This window comes from Ischnura elegans, chromosome 5, assembly GCF_921293095.1.
Source record: "Ischnura elegans chromosome 5, ioIscEleg1.1, whole genome shotgun sequence".
In the NCBI taxonomy this organism is placed as follows: domain Eukaryota; kingdom Metazoa; phylum Arthropoda; class Insecta; order Odonata; family Coenagrionidae; genus Ischnura; species Ischnura elegans.
In genome coordinates this window covers 98,330,696-98,352,415 of record NC_060250.1, presented here as the reverse complement: position 1 = coordinate 98,352,415, position 21,720 = coordinate 98,330,696, and the positions used below count along the sequence as shown (strand labels likewise).

General features: G+C 36.7%; 1 protein-coding gene across 1 annotated transcript in view; it reads left to right on the top strand.

Annotated features, from left to right (window-relative positions):
* The window catches only part of LOC124159317 (5-hydroxytryptamine receptor-like), a 433,906-nt gene that overhangs the window by 283,580 nt on the left and 128,606 nt on the right, over positions 1–21,720 (top strand). Inside the window, exon 2 of the mRNA XM_046535061.1 lies at positions 11,689–11,932. Within this exon, the coding sequence (XP_046391017.1) occupies positions 11,689–11,932 (244 nt within the window). The remainder of the gene's footprint in view (positions 1–11,688; positions 11,933–21,720) is intronic.

Below are 21,720 nucleotides of genomic sequence, written 5' to 3'. Positions count from 1 at the left end.
AAGAGGCGACCGCAAACGACTTTACGGGGCTTTCCTCTTCCTGCGGAATACCCCATAGGTCTTCCTTTACATGCCTTGGCCATTTACGAAGGGAGTGGGACTCGAGGATAAAGTTGGTCTAGCATAGTCACCATTTTCCCAAAGTTTCTATGACCGAATGTTTTACCCATCCTAAGGAAAGACTTGAATAGCTGTGGAGTGGAGGCCGAGCGGTATCAAATTACATCATGTGAATGTGTAGAAATAAATAGAAATTCTAGCTACTTAATTTTCGCATGTATTCGTCATTGCTTTTCTTGGTGTGTATTGGTGCGCGATTCCGATTATCGATCCACTTTCAATAATGATTTCAGTAATTAATTACGTTATATGTGATAATTGTGCGTATCGAATATTTTGCACATGAACTGCAAACGATTGAATGTCATACAGTGTATGAATAGGCATTTGATGTTGACAGATTTTAACTTTGGAATTGTCTGTTACGCTATATTGCTGCCAAATGACTTGTCTCTCTCAAACATAAAAAGCAATCCAACAAAATTTGTATCAATTATATTAGTTTGATTTTATATACGAGTTTTAGGAAGGAATATTAGCTAAATCAATCACACTATTTAAAAAACACGAATTTCTAAATTGATGAGAAAGTCTAGAAATTTCGAATTGTAGACAAATAAAGGTATTTTTCATTCAGCGCACTAAGTCATCATCTGCTGTATCGTGATCTTGCTTAATTAATGCTCGAGATAGGATAGAGTCAACAAAATATTATTAAAAGTAACAAAAAAATATTGATGAAAGGTGGAAATTTTAAATTAAAATCGCACCGAAGGCATTTTAGCTTTGGAAATTTCACAAAAACGAAGTTTGAAGTTTCTTCCCGATGAAAATAAATATTCTTTTAGTGAGAGCCCGAGTCGTTCATGAATGATATTCATTTGATGGAAACAAGGAAAAAAATCTCATCTCTAAAAACAGCAGTGAATATCTTTTTTCTGCAGACTACGTATTTATTCAAACTGGAGTCCTTAATTCTCACTTCTTCAAGCAAGATTGAATTTCCTCATTAAAACACATGGCTTTCTTCGCGATAAACGTATTAATGAAAAAAACACCCCCAGTTTGGCCAAAGGGACAGTATCCACCATTGCACTACGCTCTCCAAATCTAAAATCTCCACTTCCTTAATCCCTCTCGAATAGCAAGGAAGGAAAGCATGTTATTGGGCTAAGAAACCGCCCAAATCTTGAATGGCCATAAATACCCCCTCCAATTTTGTTTTAATTTTGTTTTATTCCAAAAATTATTAAGTAATTAAATCTTTGCTGGTGTTGTTGGCGTTGGGGTAGAGTCCTCGCCTGCCAAATTAGGGGTCACAGGTTCGAGTCCCGCCTGGGTAGAGAAGAAGTAGCGTAGGTTCCCCCTTTCCTGGCCATTGTTGTTCTTGAGCGTGCAATTAATGAATTGTTGAATAAAACCTGATGTAAAAGGCCTGTATGCGCTGTTTTTTGGAATGGAAATAAATTATAAAATTAAATCTAATATATTAATTAATATAATGCTTTGGATATGACTCCCTTTGTCTGTGAAATTATAGCTCACTGTAATGCTTTGATTTAGGAAATAACCAGCATTTCTCAATTTATTTAGTGTAGTTGACATAATTTTTCAATTTCAAACTCATGCCTATGCATGAGACAACATAAAAAGCTCAAATGAAGTTTCAATTACAGTTTTAAGCGTAATTGCTGGAACTGAGTGGTTGGTTGTCATCCGAATTAACTTCATGTTTTAAAAATAAACCGTTTCCCACCTTTCGAAGGGAACTTTTGCTCTTAAAGAAGCTATGGAATGACCTTCTTACACAGAAAACTTATTATTTAAATCCGGGTCTCCACGATGATTGTTGTAATTCCTGGTGATATCTATCCTCGTTGGAACCTGGATCGTGTTTAGCAAAATGTTTTTATCATGGGTTATCGAGGTGTTAGCTTTTATTTCTAAGATGGGTTTCGAAAATGGCCATATGAATGAAATTAAAAGTGAAATTATGCAGGAAATATATTTGCTGAGTGGAGAATTTTCTTGTTTTGCGATACTATTGTAATCCACTCAGAATGGAGCAGTAATATCTCTAAATGAAGCAAAGAAAACCCAATTTTTGCATTGGTAGGGTAGGGTAAAACCTTTTGATACCTACCTTAATTATAGTTAAAAGTGAATATTTTATGTTTTAAATAATGTGGACCTAAAATTATTAACACAGAAAAAATTAAACTTTAAGAGAAATTTAACGGTTGGACCTTTAATATTGGCAACAGCGTCTGAGCTCAGCGAGATAAAGTTGTTGAGCAGCGTGTTTATGAATGGTCGGTACAAAGTTGATTTAGAGGGTGACATAAGTCAGCCGTCACCGAATATTAATTTCCACTTATAATGCTTTTCTTGCCATGAATTTAAACTGTAGAAACTTCTTAAATAATTTTGTATGTACATAGTTAATATATTGATTTAGTGCTCCTTTTTTACTGATTTGCACGGCGGTGCATTTCTTGCGGAGCTCGTCCAACTATAACCATGTTTATGCTATGAATGGAATTGGTGTAAAAGTCACAGATGAAGTGACCTGGGAGTTGCAAAAAATTCGAACATATCGTGGGTAACATATTTAAGGAATATTTTTGGCAGATCTCTGAAGAATACGATTCGTAAACCGTATTGTGGGAATATTTTCGCATGAGAAAGTACTGAAATGGCTATATACAAAAAAAATCATTTTTATAGCAACTGCATAGTGTATACAACAATTGTTTTTGTTGCCACTGCGCAGTAATCAATCAGTTGTGACCCCATATTTATGGACAAAAAATGCTTAGAATTTTCTCCCCTTAAACCTCCTGAAATACTGCAGATTCCCCCTGAAACACGCCTGTATACCCTAATAAGAGTCAAAAGTGTGGTTTTGAAGTTAAAAATATACGAGAACATGACAAAACGCATCTGGTGTGTGCGAGAAATAGATTTAAACAGGCGCAAAACATTATGAAGGTACGGCTTTTGATAATGGCTATAGCGCCTGAGCCGAGCGAGATAAAGTTGTTTAGCAGCGTCCTTATTTAACGGCGGCACAAAGCTGATTAAGACGGGGACACATTCCGCCGCATTATGAGCTTCGCCTAGCGGAGAAGGGTCGACAGGACAAAAAAAAGAAAAAGGTTGCAAATAAGAGTTTTCCACGGAATGGGTGTGAGATGAAAGGAAGAGGACGATTAAAAAGAGAGAGAGACATTCCGCCGAATTATGAGCCTCGCCCAGTGCAGAAGAGGCGGCAGAAAAAAAATCGTCGCAAAAAGGTTGCAAATGGTAGTTTTACCAGCGAACGGGGAAAGAGATAAAAATGGTTTAAGAGGAAGTGGGATAAAGGATGTGAAGAATGGTAAGGCGAAAGGCATATAACACCCGGCGGGGAGGATGAAGACCTGTTCATAGTTACTAATAACGCAGTCTCTCTCCCGTTCCGGCCCTCTATATTCATGCAATCAGGCCCTTGCATGTATTATATTTGTGAATACTATGCACCTCTTCTATCATGTTGTATTTTGTGTGTATTATAACATAAGTTTTCACTCAGTAGGTTTTTGCAGGTTTTTCACGTCCCCCTCCTTATGTGGGCGTTTTCCTGCAGTTTATTTTTTCGCGGAAGGATATTACTCCCTTATCCTCATTTTTTCCCCACAAACAGAAATATTTTTTGATGAAAATTTCTAAGTATACTTGGATATTTCGTCTGAAATTTCACTAATTGTATATTTTTTATTTAAAATTTTTTCTTACCGTTTTATATATATTTGCGTTGACGCTAAGACTTTTTAGTCTCTATTTAATATTATTACTATTATCTCACACGCTTGAATTTTTTTTGTTTTCTGAGAGATTATGCAGGGCTGGAAAAAAATGGACCCCCTGCTTTGGCACCTTGAGCCGTACCATTGCGACCCGTTTTTAAAGCCGAGTAGTATGCGAAGCGTCACATAGTGAGCTGTGGGAACGCAATTATGCACTCCGGTGTGACTGCGGTGAGTTAGTTGACTTCGTTTCTGCTTAATTTTTCTCTTGGTATATTTTTTCTTGGAGCTTGACAGCGGATGGTGCTGGAATTCAATTAGTGAGCGAATATGGTTAGTGCACTTGGCCTCCATTCGTCAACCACAAGCCAACAAACACAAGTCTACGAAGAGGATTCAAGCTGCTTCGAAAAAGTTGTTTCCTCGTTTGCTTTCCGCATTAAATGCCCGCAAAAGCCTTGCATTATAGTTAAAGCATTGACAATAGTGGAGCGGTTTTGCATTTAAAACTTAATCGCTGTGTTTTATTTGTGTCAAAAGTTTCATTTTTCTAGACAATCGGAACAAAAAACTCTTTTTTAAACTAGATATCATGTCGCATTCACCTATATCTGTACTCTCTCCTGTATTTTGTTTAAGACCGTACATTAATGGTGTAGGAAATGGACGAATGTTTCTCCTCCCTCAATTACTTCATAGAAATAGATGTTATTGACGTATATGTGCCCCCATACCTTAATTTAGTAAAGTATTTGTTATCGCTAAATTCCTTCGTGATGTAGGTCTGGAGAATAATGGAGAAGGTGGAGTGAACGGAGAGGAGTAGGAACTACGAAGTGCTGGACATGGTGGGTGAAGAGAGGGATATTTCAAAAGGGATACGAAGGAGACAGAAAGCATGGTGAAGCGAATACATAGCGGTGAAGAGATGCTGAAAACAATATTAGAGAAGAGAATGTTGGATAAATGAAGGAGAGGAAGGAAAAGGATAGAGTTTTTAGATATGATAAGAGGGAGTAGCCCTTGCGAAGAATTGAGGAGGGATGTCCATTAAAGGAGGGGAGACTGCCAAAATACTTCTCAAGTACTCCATGCAAGCCTACCTTAATCGGTAGAATACTTTAACAATAATAATCGCTAAAATGTGTATTGGAACATGCGCAAAGTTGTGCTGATGCGTACTTGGATACGTATGGATGCGTACTTTTAATGTGCTTCATAATTTTAGACATTCAATCATAATTGTTCATGAGGTTCATCGTAAAAGTCATACTACATTTAGGAGATAAAATAAGATTGAGATAAAAATGCTAGTGACAAGTGAAGAAAAATTAATGTCTGTCGGTAAAATGATGAAAGATAACTTTAGTTCACTAAAATAGGGCTGTAGTCATGGCAATATGCTAGAATTTTATTTCTCTTTCCGTCAGCCATCTTGAAAAGAGAACCCCCTCAAGAATCCTCGACTTTGTTTTGCCTCTTGTTTGTCATCCGCAAACTCACTCTTGAAGTTTTGTCACATCACAGTCTTCTAATTGACTTCTCCATCCCTCTCTCTACAAATGCGTCCTCTACTCTTCTCGTCCCTCTAGCTTTATTCGACCCTACTTTCCGCTTTTCTATCTTAGTGCCCTCTAATTTCATTTCTGAATCCCTCTCTCCTGTGCGTCTTGTTCGTGTTACCAGTCGCTCGGGAAAATAAAGGCAAGATACGATAATATCTCAAATATTTCGGCACAGCAATGTTACAAATAAGGTGGAAGATAGAAGTTTTTGTACATTTTTGAATTATTTTATTATATTTGAATTGATTATTTTGAATTGATTATTACATCAATAACGAAAAACATAATTCTTAGCGTGTTCTTCGTAGGCTCTAGGGTCACGTCATTTATGCTCCAAGCCTTTCCTTTTCGTTGCGTGTGCCGTTGAGCTTATGAATTTCAGATAAAGCACTAAGCACTATTTTGGGGCCATCTAAATTTCTGTTCCGCATACTTTCTTAATAACAAGGTCCAAAAGCAGCATCAATGCGCCATGATAAAACTAATGTATTTGACCATTATTCCTGGGATATCAAAGAAGCTTCATTATTTCTATTTACCTTTGCTATTTATTTACCCTTTGCTTTCATAATTTTGCACTTGTGACCACCTTTGCATACGAATTTTAATTTGTTTTCAAAAACTTTGAATTATAAAACTTACACTAAATAAATGAAATGCATACTTACATAAAAAGTACGCAATTGCATTCTACTTACCACATCTGAATCCTATTAGAGGTGATTTATAAGGTCTTATGACTTGGATTACACTTTATCGGCTCATAGACCGTTGCTGTTTGAATAAGTGATCTGTAGGGGGTCGGAGTTAGTGGTAAATATCTCGATAGTACCCGAGAAAATTTTCCTTTATTTTGTAAATGTAGAATTCAATAAGGCATTCCATTTTCATTTATATCTACGTCTACTAGGTAGCGTGCAAGCCACCACCAGGGTTTATGGCTCGGGATGATTCCATACCATGAATGTAGCACTCATCCTAGCCTAAATCAAAAACACGCTCGTTAACCTGCCACAGGTCAAGCACATAGGACCACGACACGCAGTTAGACCAGAGACTAGGAGAGTCCCAAAGACAAGGACGTGCTACCGTGCAAATTAACTACTAATTAGTACTAGGAAAACGAAATATTGGTATAGTAAGTAATTCATGCATGCGTTATAACATAATAAATAATTCAAATTGTTGTTATTTTCATTTAAAAATATAAAAAGTAATTTACTACACGCACATAACCTATCCCGAGTTGAACTATCCTAGGGATAAAGAATCGCAAGTAATTATACTGTAGTATACTATAATTACAGTCCCATACTGAACGCGGAACAAACGAAATCATAAATATATCGGTTTTGCGATCTAATTTCCTAATCTTATCCATAATAATTAGGCTCTCTCAAAATATCTTGAACGTCAGGCAAAAAGTATATCGCTCGAAATTTCCACAGAAGACTTCATCTAAAATTTTCCCTTCAATCGATTAGACTTTCCAATTCTAAATCCTTATCAATTCCGTTACACCACTATGCTTATCGCAACAATTTTTAACAAATCTTGCTACTCGCCTCTGAATTCTATATTCGAAACCATTCTTTTTTCATAAAGGTCCCATACGCTAGCGACACACTCCAAATGTGGTCTCACGAAAGAGTAATAACAACGTTCTTTTACCTTTTCATAGTATTTCCCGATAATTCTTATTTAATATATCCTATTTTACGATTTTTTTGCCCGAAATTTTCATTAATGTGCATTCTTCAAGATAATTCCTCCTCTCTCCTGAGTATTTAATCGAATCTACATTTAATAGCTCCATTAATTGTATTCATTGAGTGTTTCTTATTTCCAATTTTCAGCTTTGTTGTATCTCTCTGCTTCCATTTGCTCATCTGTAGTTGATTTTAATGAGGGATTTTTCTTCCCCCATTCCAAGCCTCCGGAGAAACCTTTCCGTATCCAGCCTTAGGATGTCCTTTTATTACAATTTAAAAATTGCAGGTACCCTTAATTTGAACCCTCACTTATCTGTAGGAAGCCCATTAAACGAGCTATCGTCGGTTTTCATCAGGAATCATTAACTAATAATATTTTTTCGCGTTTTGACGGATTTTTTTTAAAGAATCGGATGACTAAAATTTCTTATTTTACCACTAATCACTATTTAAGTAGGGTTTTCTACTTTAAGTAGTTCCTTGCTATGCTTAAAGCTCCAAATACTGCAGTTAATGCTGCTAACCTTGATAGACACAGCCTTACGGCTGGCATGGAAGGCTTCGTTGTCTTTTCGTGACGTGTTTTACATGTGCTGTTTACGTGTGAAACTCGGTTTGCCTTAGCCAGTGAAATGCGATTCGCGCCCGGCGTAAGCATTCTCCGCAACTCTGGCTGAATGTGGTAAGCAGCGCTCCAGGGAAATAGCGGTTTGAGTTCCTTGTTTTCCCGTTCTCTGTGATGCACCCACGTTCTACTTGCATGTGTGAACGCAAAGCATTGTCTCGATTGCTGCCTTCGTTGTTACGGCGACTTCAAAACTGAAGTTCATTTGAGGGTGTGAGTGAAGGATACTATCCAGCATGCATGGCTCACGTGCTGAATCCACGCTCTCTCTTCTTGAAGGGTTATTTTTCAGTCAAATAGGCGGAAGCTATCGACGCTTTGAAAACTCACGCTCTTGTGACCACGAAAACTTTATCATCACCCAAGCGTGCATGATATTTTTTATTCCAGTATATTTTCTTGAATTTTTTTATTAGGCCTCTCGAGTGAAGTTTTAGTGGGGAAAATTGAAGTTTGTTTGAAAATCTTATCAAATAAAAATAAATTTAATAGTTTTAAACTACTCCTTGGAATAAATAATTAAAAATTTTTGGCTTTTCTTCATAGCTCTTTGGAAAAGACTTTCTAAGATGAATAAAACCAAATGAAAAATTAAATATTGTTGCAGTCAAATGAAAGAAAATATGTGCCTATTGTTCTGATAAATAATCTCTAGAAATTTATAGGTTAACGAGAACCATGGGACACTGTGTGGGCACTGTTACTGACAACTGCGTCAAATTAAAAGGAGAAAATGAGTTTGTCTGAGTGAAAGATATAAATTCAAATATTTTAATCATTGTTTTTTTTTTCTTCAAAGGAGATTTAAAAGCAATGTGTTGCAAATAACTTCAAAAGAAGACAGTCCCATGCATGCGACGTGTGCAGTGGAGATAGTGAACGCTTTTTGCGATGATTTTGGAAATTCAAGGCCCATCTAACCATCGTAAAAGGGCTCTAATTAATGGTCTTAGTACAAAATGATGTTCTATGTGATGAATCTGGGGAGGCGGAAAACTTTTGGATCCTTGTCTTCCTGAAAGGTTTCGGCTAAAAGCGGAAAGAAGAGCCCGGGATGGAGCATCCTGCGTTGTCAAAAGGATAAACATGCTCCTGCAGGATCTTGTGAAAACTCTACGGGAAAGTTTCCATCGCTTTGAAAATTTGTCGGTGGCGTATTAAAATTTTTTCCGCACAAGGATGCACATCTGCTTACTATTAAACGCGCGGAATCAGCTTATATACGTTCACTCATCATCTTTTGGTTTCCCGTTGACGTTGATAGCCGTAGTATAGGTTTACTTTACGATGCAAATTGCTACGGAAAGCGACTGTCAAGTTGATAAACAGTATGGAAAATGATACATTCACCTGAAGATGTAACTATTTTATGAAACCCAGGTCGTGCATATTTAAATAAACAATTGAATGTGACAAGGTTCTTTTTTTTATTTTCCACAGTAAATGTGTTTCACATAGTTAAGTCTGATGTTATCACTGATAAATAGTAAATTAGAGTCCCAATTTCTAATGTTAGAAATTATTTTTTGAGTTTTATTGCCGATATGTGTAAGTTTATTGAAACCCAGGGATTAAACCAGGCCCTAGATGAATTTATTAAGGACCTGGAGATGATTTGGATTTCGTGATAGGTGTTGTTTACGACATGAAATTTGTACGCGCATGAATCATTTTCAACGCCACATTAAAATTTGGAAAAAAAATTGATGGGAGGGGTGAACTTATTCTATGAATCAATGGAATAATGACCGACTTGTTCAAAAATTTGGTATTTAAATCTATCGAGATGAAAATTATTAGAGATTTCTATCTTATAATCATTTCGTTGACACTGGAGGATAAAAATGCGTATTTTGGTGCCATTACATAGACCATAAGAAGCCCTTACCGGCTGTTGGCATATTTGAAATTATAGACCAACCAAAACGACGTCTCACGGAGCTCGTATAAACTTTCGGTGGGAAAATATTCTGCCCTGCTGGAAACTCACCACGTAATTAGACTCTTAGGCACTTCAGTTCTCAAGGTGACTTTAAAGTTAGTGGGGAAATTCGTGGCATATCGCGTCATATTTACCCGGTGTACTCATCCAAATTGGGAGGCTTTTTGATCACCCAACGGCGAATAACTTAGAGTATCATTTGTACTACCAGTTTTCATTTCAATGGTATTGCTCTCCATTTTCAATAACATACAGGGTGAGCACGAATTCTTGCCTTGATTATAAAAATTTATTACAAAATAACAGTTTGACAAAATAACTTAAATTAAATGATGCTACATTGGTCAGTGCCACTAGTTTTTTTAAGACCACTTACGTTAGAAAACTTCGACTTATATATTTGTGAGCTTGGTGAATCTCGTAGAATGTCAAATCAGGTATGACATCGGTATTTAAGTTCCCGCTAGGTGTTTTGTAACATGCGTTCTGTCAGAGTATCCACACCAGCTGAATGCTGGCCTTCATTTCTTTGACGTCAGCACCTGATATGGTGACGAATCTGTCTTTGATACAGCTCCATAAAAAAGTTAATATGTCAAACGGTTATTTTTATAATCAGGGGAAGACTATACGCTCACCTATATTTTAATTCGTACACCAATTAGTTATGAAAATAATAAATTAGCTTCCTACAAGTTAAAGTTTACTTTCAACTAATTTTGATACTCTGTGTCATAATAGTTTAATTGGTTATTATTAAGATCTAGTATATTAAAAAGAGTATCGAAACTAGTCGACAACGAAATTTTATAAGTAGGAAGCAAATTTTTTATTTTCCTAACTTAAAACAGAATTGAAGGTTGTGTTGGCCTACTAAGTGGGTAGAGCACTTGACTGCTGATAGAGAGGTCACGGATTCAGATCCCGGGTGAATCCTTCGGACACCGTAAATCAAAATCTTCGTAGAACGAGGTGGCCTAGGGAAAGGAACTGGACCACCACACACGCCCGCGATCTAGTCCAGGACGAGCTCTGCCTTCAACTAACCAAATCAACCTTCGCGTTGAGTCAGTGAGTGAGTGGAAAATGAAGTCTACAATGTGAAGCCCTCAACCATCCGGTGCATAGTACACCAATTGATCATGGCACATTCATTCATAGTGAAGGAAGTGGAGGAAATATCGTCTCCTCAAGCGTCAATGAGATTCAGGAACCTCAGAAAGTTTTCCGTTGGGCCGAGGGCGTCTTTAAAAGAAACAGTAACGCTACCAAGCCGAAGTTCGCTCTGAGAAAATGGCTTGGTAGGGTAACTGGTTAACACGCCTGATCGGCAATCCGGTTATCCGGGTTCAAATTCTGGCGAAGTCTAATATTTTTTTGATGGCGAAAGTCATCCTTTGGTATATTTATGTTATTTTTGTTCTTATATTTTTTTCCTGAAATAAATATTTTCTTATCGATCTATCTAGCTGAATTAAGGGGCCCATGTCCGTTCGTAGGAGCTTATACGGTGACGAGTGCAGAGGGATCCGTTTATCCTCAATATTTCCATTCTTTTCCATTTCTCAAAATTTCCATTTCCATTCTTCCAGACTCCAAAATCTCCATTCTTCCGGTGCTACCTCATCTGGTTGTTTGTAGATGACAACAGGTCTGTCATCAACAAACAACCAGACGCGGTAGCACCGGAAGAATAGAGATTTTGCAACCTCGACACGGTGGAAACCTACGCAGTCACATTTCCGGTAGACTACTTGCGCTCGCGAAGTATAGTTTCTTAATATTATGAATTTGATAGATTGGGTCATCACGAATTTTACTTTCTGCAAACAGCTCTTCTTAAAGCTTACTTTCCCGCGAAATACAGATTGCTCTGCTATCAGTGGCTATTGTTGAAAATACATTTAAATCCGTGCTGAGTGAATGCACAATTATTGGTGAATGAATGATCATTTATTGCAATTATCGTGATTGAAAAATTTGTCTTCTTCCGCAGGGAACGTGTTCGTGATAGCTGCCATTCTGCTCGAGCGAAATCTTCAGAACGTGGCCAACTATTTAATCCTGTCACTGGCCGTTGCTGACCTCCTAGTCGCCTGCTTAGTCATGCCTCTGGGAGCCGTCTACGAAGTCAGCAAGCAGTGGACCCTGGGACCTGAGCTGTGCGACATGTGGACGTCGAGCGACGTCCTCTGCTGCACCGCATCAATTTTACACCTAGTTGCCATCGCCGTGGATAGGTAAGCAGCGTTTTATCTTCTTCAAACCACGGAATGGCAAGTCAACCCGAAGGGAAACGAGAATGCGAGGCTTAGGTTTAGTTTCGTTTCCGCACGAAATTGAAATCACCATGGAGTTTAATTTTGAACCAAGACGAAACTTTAATCCCTGGAGCGAAACTAAAATTAATCGAAACTTCGCTGCTCATAGTTAAGTTTCGATCCCAGAAGTTGAGTGGATGGGGGTAAGAGGGAATATTTTCGACCCATTTCATGACAGCATTAGCTTCGTCATAATGCGACTGAATAATTCGTTGCGCGTTCTGAGTGGAAAAGTGCCCTATATGCATCTAGAGGCGGTAGGGTGAACCTCGACTCGTAACCATACTTCGTACTGGGTGTGTGGGTCGAAAATAAATCGCTCGAAGATGAAGCACGTGGTCCCTCCGATACGAAGCATAATCGTGCTTCGTTTCGGCCATTTGTTTTACTTTAGTTTCGACCCGAAGTAGTTTCGACTCCGATTTCGTTTCGACCCTGAATTTAGCTCCCCGGGTTTTATTCATTTTCGTTTTGTTTCTACATTTTGCTCCCTGTAGTTAAGCTATTGACATATTTTTTGTTTAAACTTTCTATTAGTTTTGATCGCCATCCCTGCTCCTAACCGCTCGTTCATTTGAGCGTCGAAACAAAAACATGGAGGAATAGATCGTGTGGTATCGATAGACATTGGAAAAGTTCAACATACACCTTGTTCAGGATAATTTGTATTTCATCTTGAGATATGGTTATCGGATTGGAGTAGGATGATTAACTTTATTAGCTCGTGTGTCTCGGGGTCTAAATTATCTCATGAGTGAATGTGGATGTTCATTGCGGAAGAAGCCCAGTACCAAATTACTGGCGGCAAACCTGTCCGATTACGACCACACTCGTAAAAATAAACTACGCCCGTTAAAATTGAGTCCACTTAGGGACTACAGGAGCAAGTTGACCCCTTCTGTGGCTACTTCCTTAGTTTTCATGACCGAAATTGCATTTGGGCAATTCCATTTGTGGCGGAATTACTTTTAGAGAAAACTATGTATGAGGATATTTCGATAAAATTTTAAAATTAAAAAAAGAAATTGCAAAACTTCTGTGCATGATTATAAAACATTTATGAAGGTGATTTTCATACACAGAAACAACATTAATTATCGAAATACCTTCAAAATATGCCAAAAATTAACATGTGACGGAATTACTTCTAGTTCAACCTCCTAATCGCGTTGATTTATAACTTCTTCAAAACTTTGTAAATCGAAGTGTAATTTGAAAACTTTTAACAAGGCTCTGAATAATGTTTCAAATAGTGATTTCACAAAATGCAATAACTTAGCAGTTGATTTATCGATATAAAATATTTCCAGCCTAAATTTTAATTTGAGAGAAAAAGTTGACATTTTCATGGAAATGCCCATTTATCAAGACCTGATTGTAGCTTGTACCAAGATGGAATTCACAGATCTATTACATATGGAAATATAAATATTGTATTTTTTATATTTTACGGTTATAAAATAAGAATGTACTTTACTCGAGAATGTTTTCTTGCGGCTAATGAATTTCACGGGAAGCACTTGTATTTGAAGTTCATTTTTCTCATAAATCAATCTAATTGGGCTTCTAAGGTGGTCCTCTAATTTATGGGTAAAGAGACTTATGAGACGCGGGCACAGTTCGTAGACTAGAGAACTCCGCGAAGTATTTTATCATAGTAATAAAAAGATTTTTTTATGTTATTTATTTTAGTCTTTAAGTCAACTTCGAAAACGAAATTCATTAAAATTCATTCTGATAATGGAAAGAAAGGGCAAGATACTGCGATAAAATATTCTCCACCGCTCAGGCATTTATCTTTAGCTTAAAACTAGAGGAGGGGAAAGTTGCCGACTTTTTTCATGAATCGGTGACGTCGGTAGAACTCTAGTTTGTTTAACCGTCGGAGAATATTTAATGGAGGGGAGGAATCACTCAAAAGAGTTACGTAATGCCTGGTTTTTTCTTGGCAAACAATGGCAGTGAATATAATAAAGCCAACGTATTGGTGTGCAACCCACCCATCGTTCTCAGTGATTCAGAAACCCAATGCCATTCCCTTCATTCCTTGGGAAGGTACTTGCAAAATCACATGCAAATAGTTTTTTCGTGGCAATTAGCTGGAAATTTTTTATTTATTTAACTAAACCCTTATAAAACTATCATCTGGCTTGATTTAAGTTTACATATTGACTGAAGTTGATTATAGTGACCAATTCACTGAGATAATAAGTATCAAAAGGATGGGTAACATCCGAGATAATTTTTTTTGAGGTATTCATTTGAAAATCACCAACTGTTTGTTTCCGAGTTTGATTGTATATCCCAAATCGTGGGCTCAGAGCTGCAATCTTATTATTCAGTGATTAAAACCAGATGAATCTTTATTGAATTTTTCCTAGAGTATCTATAGTACCTACAAGTTGGTAGGCATAGATTTTCCTGGGCTTAAAAAGTCATATTTCGCTGAGGGCATAGATTTTTTGTTTTTATCTCGATGTCAAGTGCAGTTTACAACTTCCTCTGCATCCGTGCTCAAGAAGTTTGGCTGATTCAATGCTCTGATTCACGAGAGCGATTTTTCCTTATTATTACTGCTGTGTGAATATATTCGAATGTGATATATTCAAATTCCCCTTTCATTTACGGCTTAGTATTTCCTTTGCGCTAGCTTGTTAGAGGTTTTAATAGGATTCTCTGAACTTCAGCGGTTTCCGAGCAGGTCTTTTTGTCATTGACCGGATTCTGCAGCGCTCTCTTTTGTAGTCATCAAGATTGCTAGATTTGAGAAACGAATTGATTCTTTCCAAATCATTTGCGTACAAAGGAACTCCTATGCTTTGAGGCAAAATTTTTATGACTCCAGCACCTTAAACAGGAATTTATTTGAATTTCGGGTTGGAGTGAAACAGGAAACGTTGGATCGAAAGATGAGACAGTTTGTCTTGCTACAAACTTTGTTTCCTTTCTGCCCAAATAGATATGTTCATTTGAAAATGTGATTTGCTTCTGCTTTAAGTTGTTTCTTGGAATCACTTTCATTGTAATTATGAATGCTCCTCCGTTAGGTTGCTATTCCTAGGTTATTCAACTTGTGAATGTCTACATTTGTGAGTCTTTGTATGATTACAAATGCAAAAATATTGATCTCAGCTAATTAATGTCACCCGCGTCTATATTATTGAGCATTTCATTTTAAAAATTGATTTTATTCTGATTTAAGTTCTTTCTTGGAATTACTTTCATTGTAATTATGAATGCTGCTCCGTAAATTTTCCATTTCCAGGTTTTTGAATTTTCGAATGACTACATTTCGAGTCTTTGTGCGATTTCAAGGGATTGGACATATATGTAATCCGCGCATGTATAATTAATGAGCGACATAAATTTAGTAATATTAAGTATCTAAATTATTATTTCTCTACCAAGCATCAAAATATTCTTCATAGAATTTTATACTTTGAGTGACTTTATCCAGTGAAATAACTATGGAATGCATTTTATTGAATACGTGAATGTCATTGATTTTGACTGCACGTTAGTTTTGCTTATTTATGCCGATACTGTTATCATTTTCATAAATTACATGACTTTTAGTATTGCTGTGGTTACCAAATTTCCCCTTGATGTATCGTCCTTAGTAGTGCTATCTAGCAAGAAGGTTTCTCTATTTTAAAAAAAATACTTCATATATTATGACTTAAAATGAAATAGAATGAAGATATATCGTTGTTCATAGCAGAACGGTAGTCTTGATTGCGGTTTCATCAAATTAGATTTAACCCTCCGTCAGTCGCGTCAAATTTGAAACGCTATTGGTCTCGCGGCGTCTCACAGACACCATTTTGGAATTGTTAAACAAAATGCATGAAAGCAGAAATAACTCTTTTAACTACAATAAATATTCATTGAATACTTCATTTCACTGCTGGCCAACGAATTTATGCATACTAATAGTATGCATAAATTCGTTGGCCAGTAATGTAGAGATTTGTATCAATTAAAGACTAAATAATACATATTTTGACGTTTCTTACAGTGCTTTTTCATCGAAATTATACCAACATGTTTAATTTTGACAGTAAATGCAAACATATTTTCGCGGTTTCACAGTACAAATTTTTCTAACAACCTAATGAATAATTTTGAGTACAGGGGATATAATTGCTTTTTGGAGACAATTTATATTGAAAGCGCGTTCTGTAGAAATTGAACCAAAACATTTCCTATCATACTGTAAATTTGTTGTTCGATGCAACCATAAAATTGTTTTGCGTATGTTTACAGTTTATGTCATGCATCTACATCCATGTAATAAGCCACCAAAAACTTATGTAGTAGAGGGTGAAACGGAATATTATACGCCAAAGTTCACTCAAATAAAGTGACAGCCATAGTAAATTCTTCGCAATAATATTATCTCTATTCAGGCGTTAAATTGAGTAGTACAGTGAAAAAGTCGAAACAATAATGCGCATATTCAAAATGTAATGCTTAAAATAGTCGTTAGTTTAAATTATAAACGTATTTAAAAACTTTGCGATGAATATCACGAAGCTATTAATTAGTATGTAACGTAATGTGACTCAAGTTGTCGCTTGGCGTGTATCCGGTCTCCAAAACTAGCAAAACATCAAAATTAATTCCATAAATGTGACAAAAAATATGATCATATTTGTTACTATTTCAGAATCATAAAATAATAAGATGCAAGGAATATGAGTTTTCTTAACTATATAAATACGATTTGTGCAAAAAAATTGCCTGGCGTATGATAGACGCCACACGACCAATCGAGGGTTAAGACAACATTCCATCCAAAGATTGATCCATAAATAGCCTCGAGATAAGTGTTTGAACTGTTAACCAACTGTGAACCTATGTAATGATGTCGACGAATAGTTCATCAAAATTACTGGCATTCTATGTGAGTTAATCAATCCGTTCTTAATTTCTTAAAAAAGAAACATGAATTGGAGACTATTTAATAATTTACCACAATACTTAGAAAAAGAACAAAATATTTTTGTAGAGTATTACCTAGTTTTCTTTGGACTCCTAGCTGCAATCCACACTTAGTTTCCAAGTTCGGTTTCTTAAAACTCGTACAGGATTGATTATTCTCAGCCTGACGTAAATTTTAATCAACTGACTTTACTTGGATTCTGGAGGGAACAATCTCATTACCGATAGTTTTCCTACATTACCGACTCTTGAAGTAGAGTCCGCGTAGCTATATTACTAAAGGGGATGAGAACTTCATTAACTTGATCTCCTCTCCTACCGAAAAATAGATAAGGTTATCTGCTATGGCTCATAGCAAATCACTTTTTACTAGATTAATCGAGTACCTTTCACCTCTAGTGCGTGGTTATATGTAAACACTAAGCAATTCTCCTCTAATGCATGTACTGACACACATGAATAAACCCATATAGATTTTGATAATTTCATATGCATCTTTCACTTTATTTGTCACCATAGAGCTGTTTTCCTCATAATCCGTTTTAGCTGTATTTAAGCCAAGAAGTAATTTTGAGAAAACTTGGTAGTATACGGTGAAATTTCGACCCAAAGCTAGACAAAACTTCAAAAACGGTTTTTAGATTACGGAAATTGAATCTTCACACATTTGTTCCCAATGACTTAGTGCGTGCGATAGCGCAAACTATTTATTATTGGTTATTTTACCTATTAAAAAAATATAGCAAAAGAAGGAACTATGCAAAAATCGCCCGTATTTAATTTTTTTCCGAAAACACCGAATTTAAGTTTAAATATTCAAGTTGATGCTATTCCTCAGGTAGCAATGGAAAATTGTAATTGCATAGCAAATTTAAAAAATATTTATCAGCTTTTTTTGTTTAATAATCTATGACTCACATAACATAATTACTGTACAGCCACCTAATTATACCCGCGCATTACATTGTTAAAACTCTTCGTCCATCCGCCCAATTCCTATCGCTGATATTGTAATATTCTTGAAAATGTCTAAGTACATCGGTGATTTCCGCCAGTTTCATGTTGACGAGTAAGTTTTCACTCACATACAGGCTGACTAAATGGACGTCGTGACGCAGCAAAAGACCTAAATGGGCCCCGGTCAAAGGCCCATCCATGACATAATCTCTGAACTTGTATTTGAAAGATGATAGCGTGATTCAGGTTTTACAAATTAATCAGGCAGTAAGCAGCTTCCCTTGATAAAACTTGCAGCAGCGACGAAGCCCTATGATTCTCCGGTCCGTTAACTCATCTTACCATCCTTCTCTCTTTCCCCTCAACTCTCTCCCACCTTCCTTCAACCTTTCCTTCTCTCCCTCTTTAACGCCTGACTCTCACGAGGGAAAAATAGAGAAAGAACGACTCAGCGAGGTATCTTCTTGGAAATTCTTTTTGCTTCCTCCCCGGAGAATGTGAAGGGGTAGCCGAAGTTTTGGCGGTTGTGGCTGGTTGGTTGGCTGGCCTAGAGGAGCAATTTTCCGTCTTTTCATCAACACGACGGCGCGGCTTTGGTGCCGAGCTTGGGGAAATACGCCGAAGGGTTGAGGGGTCGTGCGGGAATTTCTTCTTTCCCACCCAAAGAGTTATTTTCCTCCCATAAAAATGCTCGTAGCCCTAATCTGCGCGGTAGGCTTAGATTGCTTGATAGATATCTTTAAGAGCTATACGGAGGTCACTATTAGAGCAACACTATATTTCCAGGTCGGGCAGAAGCGAAAATTGAGAGAGAAATTTTGCCGGACGGATAGATATGGGAATTCGATTTTCCCCCGAACCATTAAGGACTTAAATAAATGCCAGTCCTAATTTTACTTGAGTATTTGATTTTTATAGGTAGACGGCTGGTGTCCTAACACCTAAATCCTAAATAGAAAATCTAGGTATTGTTTGCAGAAAAAACAATTCTCAGCTAAATGCGTCCTAAAAATAGTCAATAATACAAATTATAAACTTTTGTGCTTACAAACATGTTTAAAATCATTATAAAATTTTATTCCGTGACATAGTAAATGTTTCAAATTGTTTAAAAAAAGCTTTTTGATAGAAAACTAGCATCATTATCTATTGTTTCTGCGCTGAATGAATTTCATTAATTTAACATTATTAACCTGCTGATTTTATGAAGTATATGTCACACTATATCATGGCCACCTGATCCCCTAATGCAAATATTTATCATGCTTTTGAGCGGTTTTGGTTGCGAGCACTTCTAAATTTATTTTAGGAGTATGTTAACCACTAAGCGGAGAAAAAAGCCAAATGGTGTCTGGAAATTGGGGAACATAGGCCAACCGCTATTAACTCATTGGTTCCTAAGTATTCTATATGTGAAACGTTTGCCCTAGTAGCATTAATAAGAAGTATTTTCGATGCCAACGTAAAGTTGGTTCACTATAAAAAAATATAGAGGAAATATTTTGTGTCTAAGTTATTTTATTGATAAAACTGTAGTTAATCTCCCTTGTTTCATGCTTTTATTAATTTTACAAAATGATTTTTACTTTTTAAGTTGGCGTAAATTTGTTATCATTGCCTGTAATTACTTAAAAAATTCTCATTGACTCTAAAATAACTGAGACACAAAATATTGCTTCTATATTTTTAGTAGTATTGTCATTGCCGATGTAAATTTGGTGCGATATAAACTAATTCAGCCATATTTTTAATAAAATAGTTGTAAATCTCATACCTTAAATGATTGTAATTTAAGTGACCGTACATTTACTACCACTGTCCTGATCACTAATGTTTTTCACAGATAATACATATATTTTGGCATATGTAATACATATATTTTGGCAAAATCAAATGTGACAGACAAAAGCCAAGTCTAACCCCAGCAACACGTTTTTGCTGAGGTTGTCTCTTAGCTAAAGTATCGTAACCACCAGTAAGTGTGTCGAGAAAATAATATAATGCCACGTGCGGTTCATAAAGGGCGAGAAAAAATTGTTCCCAGAGTGTAATATTTCCTGGATAGACACAAAAATTTCCCTTTCTCTTCATTGCCCTGCTCGGCGGACCATTATTCAAATGAAAGAAAGAGAGCGTATGCTTCTCTCTCTCTCTTGCAGTGTCTCTTTCTCTCTCTTCTCTTTTTATGATTTATTGCAATTCACACCAGCAGCCCGCCTCTTTCTTGCCGCGGTCCATAAAACATCCAAGACTCCTTTCTCTCTCTCGCCATAACTTTTTTTTCTCCTCTTCTTCGCCCGCCTTCGTTCCTTAATATCTTGCTGAGGACTCCTTTTTTATTTATTTCCAACTCCCCCTTTATTGCGCGTCTTAAGACGACGTCAGTGGCGCATTTTGAGTCCTTGCGGTATTTCTTTACTGGGATATGTGAGGTGGGTATTCGGAGGGGAATTAAATAATTTTTCAGTAGGTGGTCACTAATGTTACCGATGCAGTAGAACGAGACAGAAGTGTGTAAGATACAAAAATATTTATAACATTTACATATACATATACGAAGGACCACGCAAGTCACCATCTGGGTGTTTGGCATGAGGTCGTTCAACACGAGGCATGTAGCTCTTATCCTAGCCTTAATCAGAAATGCCGGACACAGGTCAGAAACCTGGAAAATCAGACCAGAAACTAGGAAAGTACTAAGGGAACGAACATGGAAAGTAGCATGGAAACAGAACTATTAGTTAGTCGTAGAAACGGGCCAACGAATTGTCAAGCTAGTTTTAATTTTTTCAGCCTGGCTTTTACCTATACTTAAAACATTAGGGGAGAAAAAAGCTAAATAATTATAAAAATTACAGAAGCGAAATATTATTAATAATACCGCTTAACTGATAAAAAGTTGTTTATCTTCCCTATTTCATTCCTTAAAGGGTTTAACTAAATAATTTTTAATCTAAGTAAGCGTAAATTTTCCATCAATGTCCTTATCACTTATGTTCATCACAAAATATATGTATTTTGACACAAGCCTAATAACAAGTTTCTCCTCAGATTGTCTCAAAAATATTCTGAGGATATCGCATATTTATAGTGTAATTTATCTCGCTCTTCTATTTTCATTGGTACCTATTGTAATCACAATTCTTACTTTTTTACCTCATAAGATTTTTTTGTTGATACTTCAAGGCGTTTTGAATCTATATGTGACCCGATCGACCATGGACCAATCGTTTCTATTTCTTTTAGGGTAATACCGTAAGTATCGAAACCGCTAGGTACTAAATATGTCGAAACTAACGCATTTATGGTTACTATTACGGCTTCAGGCAGAGTAACTAGGTCAACACAGGTGGTACTAGCGCGTTCCATTCCTGCGTCTCACCCGTGCTCTGCTTAACGTGCCTGCAAGATGGGTCACCTGCTCGATGGAGCAAATTGTGCATTCCGGGTAAATCCGTGAAGTTATCACCGTGGCTAGTCCTAGTATACATAAACTCGATGGAGCAAGTAGTATAAAAGCCAATGAGCCATGCCTCTGAATAAATATGTTGATCAGGCTGATGTCGGCATAGGCAGATTTAAGTAGGGGTTAAATTTACAAAATATTTATTTAAAAAAATGAAGTTTTTTCGGCAGTGAAAAGTATTAAAAATAGTTTACAGTCCTCTACTCAGTACCCTGCTTTTCAAAAATTTCCCCCAGGTTTTGGACCCCCTCAACAACATTCCTGGCGACCCCACTGGGTGATATCACTGCATAAACTGAAGGACTCACAATTATGGTACAACATGACCTTTGGAGGCTGA